This window comes from Melanerpes formicivorus, unplaced genomic scaffold, assembly GCF_026170545.1.
Source record: "Melanerpes formicivorus ecotype bairdi unplaced genomic scaffold, bMelFor1.0.p_v2 SCAF_62, whole genome shotgun sequence".
Taxonomy (NCBI): domain Eukaryota; kingdom Metazoa; phylum Chordata; class Aves; order Piciformes; family Picidae; genus Melanerpes; species Melanerpes formicivorus.
Genome location: NW_027142414.1, coordinates 1135245 through 1145974, shown reverse-complemented (window position 1 = coordinate 1145974; position 10730 = coordinate 1135245). Strand labels below are relative to the sequence as shown.

At 41.3% G+C, this 10730-nt stretch overlaps 1 protein-coding gene across 7 annotated transcripts in view; it reads left to right on the top strand.

Moving 5' to 3' along the window:
* DCAF5 (DDB1 and CUL4 associated factor 5) overlaps positions 1-10730 on the top strand; it is a 72026-nt gene that overhangs the window by 1429 nt on the left and 59867 nt on the right. For 3 of the 7 annotated variants that reach the window (XM_068162079.1, XM_068162084.1, XM_068162082.1), the window contains exon 2: positions 10009-10152. In XM_068162079.1, coding sequence (XP_068018180.1) covers positions 10009-10152 — 144 coding nt within the window. Of the gene's footprint in view, positions 1-1221; positions 1252-2349; positions 2702-2953; positions 2979-7549; positions 7654-10008; positions 10153-10730 lie in introns of those variants that run through there. The other 4 variants (XM_068162080.1, XM_068162083.1, XM_068162085.1 and 1 more) reach the window with 4 other exon arrangements.

Sequence of the window (10730 nt, the reverse complement as noted above, 5' to 3'; positions counted from 1 at the left end):
ACAGCCCGAAAGGGCTACTCTGCCGTGCCGCCCCGGGGACACCCAGGCCCCTGAGCGTAGTGTCCATTACAGACTCTGGGCGGGGGGCGTCGTGTCCCAGATGCCCCACACCCTTGGAGGAAGCAGGCTGGAGGGAGCGGCCCTCCTTCCTCTGCCGTCCCGCGGACTGGGGCTGCCGGTAGCAGCGGGGAGTGCCCGTTCCCTGTCGTGTGGGGCAATGGCCCTCGGGGGAATCGCAGAGCTGCTTGGCATAAGGCCGTGGCAGCTTTCTTGAGAGTGGTCTCTCTGCTTGTAAGAGGATATTGGCCTGCTTACTGGAGTGGAGAAGGAGCAAGAAGGTCTTGGTTTTGGCTCGCCATCCTCTGGGGTGTTGTAAATAGCGACAGGGACTACTGAGGAAGGTGTTGGGGGGCATGGTTGAGTTGGCTGCTTACGGCCTTGCTGTAGTGTCTGGGCAGTGGCAGGCTCTGTCACACTAAGGTGTCTACCAACTCCAGAAATAACACGGGGGATTCAATAAAAAGTTACTATGTCTGTTTGGTTACCTTTGAGCAAGAGCAGGATGAAAGCAGCTTATAAACGTAGAGTGGAAGCTGATACACTGTGAGCTTCCTAAATTTAACTTCATTATCTGAAGCAACTTAAAAGCCCAAGTCCAGTGATTTCTAGAATAAGCATCCATGGAAGGCCTTAGTGTTACTCTTAGGGATTATTTTATACATATGTGTATGCTTTTCAGATACACATCCATTTATCATGTGAATATGCATACATATTTCTACATGCATGTATAGATGTATATACATGTGTGTTAGAAGGGAGGGCTGGGTCATCTATTCTGAAGCTCCTAGGTGTTCCAGAGTTGGTGTACTGGTCCTTCTCTGGTAGTAATCAGTGTTATGTATTTCTATGTAAAAATTGCTACAGAGAGCTCACATAAGTCTGTTGTTGTTGCATTTAAAGTTTAGTTTCTATAATAAGTGATGGAAAGACCATCAGTATTTTCTGTTCTTACTCAAAGCCTCAGGAGACACTCTGGGTTTTGTCATAGCATTAATGTCCATTCCAACACAGACATGCATGTAGAAGCACAAAAATCCAAGGGCTAGAAGAGGTTTTTAAGGATTAAAACTGCTTGAGCCAGGGAGAGAGGTGGCAGGCCTCTCATCGAGTGAACATCTAAAGAAACATAGGTAAAAGGAAGGCTTCCAAATTATGGTCAATTTCCTAACTTCTCATAACGTTTAAAGGGTAAGTTTTTCCTCTCTATTTAGAGTTCTACCCTCCTATAGTACAAGTTGGGCATGGGGAGAGGATGCTTAAGTTACATGTGTCAGTGCACAAATTTGGAATAATTAAGAACAGACTACCCAAAGTCTGAACTTCTACTGATGTCTGTAGAAAATTAAGAACTCTAATTATGATAACTATTTTTAACAAAGTTTTACATTATCTGTGACCACAGGATCTAGAATGCTGGATGTGACACAGCGACAGCAGGCAGGTGCTTTATGCTTCAGTCAGGAGTAAGAAATTAAAAGGTGAAAGATTTCCAGATGCTCTGTGAAGTTTCATGCCGTTTTAAGCCCAGGCTTCATTAAAATTACACTCAAAACACTCCACTTTTTTAAAGTCAGACCTAATGTTAGAACTGAGAAATAGCAAAAGCAGGAAGAAACAGAAGGAGAGCTCAGATGAAAGGTAAAGGAAGGGTGTGAGGTATCTCTAGTGTGAAGTTTTCTAGAAGAGTTGCTTCAGAAGACTTCCAAATGCAGATAAAGCCTTAGAATAGATGGCATGTGGGTCTTTCCTCCCTCAAAATAGTCAGTGTGCTGAGGTAAGGATGAGATGTTAGATGCTTCCATCTGCGCTTACAGCAGCTAAGAGAGTTAACAGGGATATTGGAGTGTGTGAAAAGGGAGAGTGCAAGCAGTCTTTTCAGTTAAGTAACATGTATGTTCTTGACTTGGAGAAGTCTGCTTTACCTAATTGACTTTTTAACAACTTGGGCCTTGTTCGAGCTGTTTTAAGCAGGGCTTGTGCAGCACATTCATAGAAGCTATACCAAAACTGTTTAAATGCTAGCCTGCATCCAAATTAGTGCTGTTCCTATCAGCATTGGCTGGAATGCTTTTTTTTTTGGGGGGTGTTCATCCCACCCTTTTAAAGTTCTTCATATATTCTTGGATGTCTCTTACAGAAGCAAGTCTGTAAGGCTAGTGATTACTATTTAGTAACCATTTCAAACTGTTTTAGTTTGTATTACAATTCCAGATCGTTTTCCTCTTAGGACTTTGGAGAGAACCTCAGCATAGACAACCCTCTGCAGGCCTTTTGAAAGCTTGTTTGGTATGTTCTTTAAATCTTGTATTGGAGATTAGATATTTAATTGACTTTTTTCCTAACCATGTTTTCAAGTGAAAAAGATGAGGTCAACAAGTTTGCCAGGGAGGCCAGTCTGTAGGTTTTGCTGTACCTGTATGGAACTCAACAGTGTCACTTAGGGATGGAGAGAAAGAGAGGGAGACTACTGTTTTGGGGCAGGAGTGCTTGGAAAAAACAAGCATAAGGACAAGAATTAAAATTGAGAAAAATGAAAGGAGGAGGTAGATTCCTAGGAGAAGGTGAAATGTGACAGATAGAAAACACCAATCCTTAGAAAGACACAAGGGAAGAGGAAAGCTGAACATACCAGAAATATGTAAGTAGGCTGAAATTCCTTAAAGTGTCTGCTGGATGGAGTTGAAGGGTTTTATTGGACAAAATGTGTCTTTGTAACACTTTATGTACTAGGTGGTGGTATATTTCTGTTAGCAGTTTGGGAAACACATGACTGTTGGTGCATGGAAATTTACTGTGCAATGATGTGCAGCTGCATTCTTCCCTTGGATATGCCAAGCATCTCCTTCTGCAGTTTGACTTCTTAAAAATCAACTTCACTTAATCGTGTACTAGGCTTGCTTTCTCCCATTCTCAAGGTTAGTGGATGTTTTCCCATTTGTTTATCTGACTGTCATTTCTCATGCCCTGCTATCTCTTACAAACATGGGTGTCTTTATCAGAACCTCCCCCACTTTTTTTTTTTTTTTCCCTACTTTAAACTGTACTTCGAAGATAATTTCTGGGAAGTACTGGAATCTGAGGCTTACTTAATCTTTGCCTATGTCCTTTTTCTCTCTGCTGCAAGAAATAGTAGCTCTTCTATGACTGTAGATTTGTAGGGATGCAAGAAAGTGCCATAAGTTTGTCTGGCATGTGGTTGCCATGTAAATCTGAGGAAGCATGAGTCTAAAACAGGGCAATGAGGTCACTTTAGCAAAGGTACTTCTGAAGTAAGGGGACTTGTGTGTGAAATATGCATTAAAGAGGGGCGGTCTTGACCTTAGTCTCTGACTCAAGCAGAATTTTCTGAGACAGGATCTTTAGGTCTAGTTACTACATGATGTCTGAGATCTTGAAATGTGATGCCAGGAACAACATCTAGAATTTCAGGGCAAAAGAGCTGAATTTGAAGTTAATTAAGAGACATTGCCTGGGAGGTTGGGGGGAAATGTGTGGTTTGATAGGGGCAAGTGCAAAGTACAGCATGTAAATGAAACTGGTCAATTCTACAAATACGCTATGGAGACCAGAAGACCAGACCATAGTTGTGCAGGAGAGGAACACAGTGTGATAGCAGTAGATCACAACATAAATATTGTAGAGACATGATAAAACATGGGAGGTGATCCTGCTTTGTTTGATGCTGTTGGGGCCTCCAGTGGGGCACAGTGCTCCATTTTTGGCCACTGTACTTTGAGAAAGACAAACTAGAGCAAGTTCAAAGAGCGTGTGAGGAATGACTGCAGGTCTAGAAAAAGGAAAGAGGTCCATTTAGTCTACATAAGGAAAACTTGAGTAGAGGTGCAAGTTTTAAGCTGTCTTAAAATGTTTTTAATTACTCTGTCCACTGAGAATAGATCAAGAAATGGTCTTAAACTGTAGGAAGACAATGGGATGCTGTTTGATCCTACACTTCGTTTTCATCCTGTAGTTCAGTCATTTATTTTGCCTCTTCATTGTTTATAATGTGGCACTTTTAAAGCTTAAAATCATAAGCTGGTATAATGGAAGCATCCAAACAGGGGAAGGAATAGGATAGAAGAGGTTGCTTGTTTGACAGTTGATATTCTGTCAGGTTAGCTTCTTTAAGCTACTAGCCCTCTGGCTGCATCACCAGTGAACTCAATGGGAGGCAAAATAGCAGGAGCACATGGCAAGGGGGAGTAGGATTATATGTAAGGTCAAACTGCAACCTGGGCTAGATGTTAGGCTAATCTTCTAACGGCAAGGATAATGAAGCACTGAAATAGGCTGCCTAAGGAGGGTGTGAAGTGTACCTTAGTGGTGGTTTTTTGAGAACAAACTAGACAGGTATCTATCTACTAGGAGTAATTCTGACACAGCCTGGCCTTCTGTCCATGGCTGGGGTCAACTAAGTGATCAACTTACTGAAACACTGGGTGGTTCCTCTTCCTGTGATTAATGCAACTTCTTGAGCAGATGCAAGCAGTAAGATTAATCTTAAATTTGTAAGTTTTGCCCAATGCCATGTAAGTTCATCAGTGACTGGACCTTATATATGTGTGAGTCAGAGAAAGGTAGCATTCATGAGCTTTGTCAATCAACAAGGTTAATGCACTTTAAAACTGCAATTTTTAGTTCCTGAGTGCTATGATTTTGAAGTGCTTCTGTGAGCACACAAGGGTTCAAGTGTGTTTCATGAGCCATGCAAATGCTGTTTAGAATAGATTTGCTTTTTGTCAGGACTATGCTCTGCCCCCTTCAAATCATTTTAGGACTAGTAAGAACAGTTACTGGAAGGTAGACTCTTCTTCCAAATTTCATTGTGTGTGAATTTACTGATTGCCTCTTTTAGAAGGTAATCAGATCAGGAAACGTTCGGAGAACTAGTCCAAAAGCAGGGTAAAACTGGATGCTTTGGTTTAGGAACTGTGGGGGCAGGGAACTATTTGTGCTGAAATGCATGCCACGAAGCCATGCTGAGTCATTTAGGACCTCTCAAGTTATCTAGAATAGGCATATTCTAGCTATAGTGTTTGCCTGGGCTTCTTTAAAACCACAAGAGGAATACTGTTCTTCTGTACACAGATACATCTTTGGTCAGACTTCTCATCTCCATATGATCTGAATGTAGTAGCAGGTTTGACTTACACTGAAGCACTGAGCTAATGAATTATTTTTTTTTTAATGTGATTCCTTTCAAAAAAAGTATCTGTGGAATGGCATTGTATGATTCTTAGCTGGGTCACATAAACTTCCACTTCTCAAATTGTTAGTCATGCAGTCCTAAACAGAATCGGCCAAATAAGATATAAATCAAGCTATTCCACTTTGTAGGTGTTGGATGTATTACTTCTGACATCATGAACTAAAGAATTACAAATTCAGTACTTTGTGTGGGGCTTCAGTTTCTAGAAAATACATGTGGGGGTTTGGTGGCTAAGGTATTTTAATGAGGCCATGTATCCAAACTTCCCAGATGTGTGGCAAATATGTTGCTTTTGGTCTATGCTCCTTGCCATACACAGCTGTTTGTTTTGGGGGAGCACTGAGGAGTGATCCCAAGTGCTTTTTGAAAAGCGTTGAGTGGCTTTTGCTTCACGTGTCATAGAATTGGTGTGTGCGCACAATAAATCCACCGTGAATCGAAAGCATCTGAACTAATCTGCTTGCACTGGTCAGCTGCACAGAATGAATGCTGTGGTTCTGGAGTGTCATGTAATTCTCAGATGTGTAACTCAAGTTACAGAACTTATTACAGGCTTGTGAGCTACATGCCTTTTGTCTGATGAGTCATGATTCCTTTCTACAGAGCTTGAAAGTTTTCTGTATTCCATTGTCTTTGCTATCTCTTTGTATACCTGCCCATACATGTATGTCTTTGCTCCTTCCCTCTTATTCTAAGAGTGATGTTTGGGTAGTGGAGGTTGCATCTGCTGGTTAGCACCTCTCCTGGTTTCATTCGCATAAAGCTTACCTTTTTGGGGGGTATATTTGCCTGTGACTTCTTATTGTCTTGTATGAAGATGTACAGCCTGGTAAAATGTCTTTCTGCCACAAGTCTTCCTCCATGACTGGACACATGTATAGATGACGGAGATTGGAGTCAATACAGCTTACCAGTATGATCGAGTATTGTTCCTTTATTGTTCCAGTATTGTAGGGCCTATGGTGTGAGTATAGCACAGTAAAGTAAAGCACAGAAGAAGGGAAAGGAAAGGCAGAAGTGCGTAGCAAGGGAACTTCTACAACTTATATAAACTGGGAGTGCCTTGTTGGCATGGCTTCATTGGTTCCCTATGAGTGACCACACATCGCACTATTGTAGATTATTGATCCAACTACTAATGACACATGAGGTTTGTTGATGCAGGTGCATGTCCTGTTGTTCCAAGATAACTTTCTGTGTTTATAGCTACCAGTGCCTTGTTTTAGTTACATGCTGCAGGCACAGCACTGTTTTGCTAAACTGCTAGCTGGCTCTGCACTTATGCTGAGCATGGCCTACCACCATGTCAGGCTCTAGGCCTGCACTGCCAGATTGCTCACACTGCTCAGCGCTGGCATTGCCACACACAGGTGTAAGGCTTTTTCTTTCTGGTAGAACTGGACCTAAAGCAGAAGTATTTCTGGAGTAACTGATGTCATTTACTTGGACTTGCAGAAAGCTGGGCTGTCCTGTGTGACATCCTTGTCTCTAAACTGAAGGGACATGGATTTGATAGGTGGACTTACTCAATGGCAGGAAATTGGCTGGGTGGTGGTGTTTGAACAGTTGCAGTGAACAGCTCAATGCCCAAATGGAGACCAGTGATGGGTGGTGTTCTGTGGGCTTGGTACTAGGACTGGTACTGTGTAACAGCTTTGTCAGTGACCTGGGCAGTGGGATTAAGTGCACTCATCAAGTTTGTTCGTGACACAAAGCTGTGTGATGCTGTCTGCGTGCTGAAGGGAAGAGTTGTCATCCACGGGGACCTTGACAGGCTTGAGCAGTGGGCCCATGCAAACCTCATCAAGTTCTACAAAGCCAAGTGCAAGGTCCTGCATGTGCTCCTATGAGGAAAGGCTAAGAGAGTTGGGATTGCTCAGCCTAGAGGAAAGAAAGCTTCAGGGAGAATCTTTTTAGTATTTAAAGGGGGACTACAGGAAAGATGGGGAGGGACTCTATCAGTAACGATAGAGGTAATATTTTTAAACTGAAAGAGGGTAGACATAGATCAGATATAATGAAGAAATTATTTATTGTGAGGGTGATGACGCAGGAATGAGTTGCTTAGAGAAGTTCTGGATGCTCCATCTTTGGATGTGTTCAAGGCCAGATCGGATGGGTCTTTAAGCAGTCTGACCTACAGGACCCATGGCAGGGTGGTTGGAACTAAAACTATTCAAAATCTTCAAACCCAAACCATTTTATGATTCTATGAATTGAGTTAGAAGGGATCTTCCAACCCAGTTAACATAATTTTGTTAAACTTTTCTGTTTCAGTGTGATGTGAGAGGAGTAAAACTGAGGCATGAAACAGGGTTGTAGAAGTTCTCAAAGACAAGTACATGCAAGACAATACATGGATGGAGAAGAGACAGAATTGCGTGAGTGTGGGGAGCACTTCAACCTCCTAAACTGTGGAATATCCACTACAAAGGCAAACATAGTTCTCAGACTGCTTGTGGTGTTGGATGCTCAATAGTGAGGGTCTTTGTACCAAAGTCTCTTGTAGATCTAGGTGTCTGGGAAGAGAGAGATATTGGGATTCACTAGCAAGAGTAGTTTCTAAACTGGAGATGGAGGAAATGGGCACAAAGGCATAGGAGCTTATAGAAAAGAAGGTTGTGGTAACTTCTAGCACTGTCAAAGAGTTCGCTGCACAGGTTGCAATTTAACCTGCTCCTGCCATACTTTGTGTGCTAGAAACCACAGTGATGTGCTTGTCTGTGGATATTTTAAGTATTTTTGTCAGTATCTGGACTAGGTGGGTAGTGGATATGAATGAGTTTGCTGTTTAAGTGAGACAGATGGTGGCTGTGCTATCAGATAGGAGGATATGTAGACTTACTGCAGGGGTTTTGCAAATCACTTCACACTGGTAACAATTAACAACACTATGTTGGTAGTTTTGCCCTGAAATGTTTTTACAGAAGTCTTGAAAGACAATAAATATAGTCTGGTAGAATTGATGTTGGCATTCAGCAGCCTTAACTGTTGCTTAAATTGTTTGCCAGGTAGTGATAATGTTAATACCTGACTGTTGGCAGCTTGGGAAAGTAACCACTTTAAGTGTGATAATTGCTTCTTGATTTTAGTGTGACTTAGCAGTCATGTATTTATGTGTTTACTATTAATTAATCTGAAATCACTAGGGCACAAACACAGCTCTCTGGGTTCTAGACAGAATGGAATCTAAGCTCCCATTGGTTTAATTAACCATTATTCTTGAGCTTTTTTCTGGACCCATTGCATTTGACTCTTATTCCCAGTAGATATCAAATGCATCCCAAAGCTTTTTATGGTTTATTCTTGTTTGTTCTGTAAAGTACAGAATCAGGAGGAGGAATATACAGTTTCATGGAACATGTACAAGCCTAACATGCAGCTGTACTGTCTATCAAAGTGATTGTCATAAAATCTGTTAGAAGACTTAATGGCTGAGGTGCTGCTAACTTAAAGGATGTTTGACCTAACTCACTCCTATGGGAGAACTTCTTAATATCTTCTCATGATGTGAGAAGTTTTAAGATATCTGATCAGCAGTAGTCATGAATTCTGTTTATGCATTTATCTCTTCCTGAAGTAGACTGCAGATCATTTCAGTTTTGTTTTGTCTCCATTTTATGCCTTTTTCCTTCTGGATAGCAGCTTGGAAGGTGCTAAGTTTATGCTTTTTATTTTGTGAAGAAGCCATAATATGTTTTAACTGAAATGGGCATGTTTCTAGTGGCACTTTTGACCTGTGATGTCATTTGTTTAATTTGTTACTAAAGACATATACAAAAAATATTTTGAGTCTGACTTGAAGAAGCTTTATTTATATTTTTATTGAGATTTTTACAGGCATCCAAAATTGATGTTGGGAGTGCTGTCCAATACAGTAATATCTTGATTTTTTTTTTCTCTTCCTAGTAAACAGCTATAATGGAATTGAAGCATGAACAGAGTAAAATGTTTGGTTTATATCTGTTTGCAAGAGGGAGAAGGAGACACTTGTATATTTGTGCACAGAGCTCTGAACAGAGGAATGCACCTAGGCAAGCAATTAGAAGTAGTACAGCAAACTGTAAAGCAAAAGAAAGTAGAACTTCTTCATCATGGTTATTTTCTTTGTCAGGAGTTCACCTCAGAAACGTCTGTCTTAAGCTTTGCACATCCAGAAGCATAACATAACTGTGCATGCTGAAGACTTCCAAATGCTTCAGTATAATTTTTATGTCCACATGTCAGTTCTGTAGCAAATTCATGCTATGGAGGCTTTGCAAAGGCTGCTAGAGGAGATGCAGTTGTTGGTGAAGGGAGCGCGGAAAGTTCCTGTTTGATGAATAACCGAAGTGATGGTGGCAGCAAGGAGTTGGTGTAGAAGCATTTTGCATATGTTAGTTTGGCACGTAATTCATCTACAGCTTGCCACAGATTTTTACATACCAGTAAAATTCTGAGTCTCTAGGTTGTAATAGGTTGTCACTATGTGTTGGCAGAATGGCAGCTGTTTAATCCCAACTTTTCCTGACAGTTCCTCTGTTTTCATTAATATTAGTGAATACCTGACTGCATGGCATTTTAATGTCGATGCCTGTCTATATATCTAAACTCTTGTGAGGTATACTTTTTTCATGCTAATTAGGGTTTCAGCAAAGCTTTTTATGAATAACTGGGAAGTTAAATAACTTGTCTGTCATCAATTTACACATGGCTCAGGCAGCAATGCACATTTATTGTTCTTTTCTTTGTTCTAGGAGGGGATGACCGCCGGGTATTACTTTGGCATATGGAAGAAGCCATCCACTCAAGAGTCAAACCAGTTCAGCTGAAGGGGGAGCATCACTCTAACATTTTCTGCCTAGCTTTCAACAGTGGCAATACCAAAGTGTTCTCTGGAGGTAAGGAAGCAAGAGCACCCTGTTTTCACAGGAGCTTGCATTGTGAATACCTTGGAGTAGAAGCCATGAGCAAGATTCTGCCCCACAGGGAAAGGCCTTTTCCACAGTCATCTAAGAATGTGGAAGGTGTCCTTAATCAGCAGCTGAAGGTTCTTCAGGAAGAGGGAATTCTCCTTTTTCCAAACCCTCATGTAAATGCTTTGTGTCATAAACTATCATGAGAAAACTAGGTCCAGTCTGCTTCTACTTGTGCTGCAGACTGTGCAGCATGGTCTTTATTCCCTCTTAGGTGTATTGAGAGCAGCCCCTGTCTGGCACTCAAGTCTGATGCTTGTGAAGCTCTTCTTACTAGCTGATTTTAGTACACCCTTAGATAGCTAATGAAGGGCTAATGCCATCTATTGGTGGATCACTTTTTCTCAGGCCTCACTTCAGTCCTCACTGGATTAGTACCTTTTGGAACTGCTGGCACATGGGGTTCTAATTTGCCTTGACATTCTTCATCTTTTTTTAAGATAAATCCTCTTTTTAACAGCTTAATTCAGTCTTAAAACTAATATAAAGAAAGTGGACACATA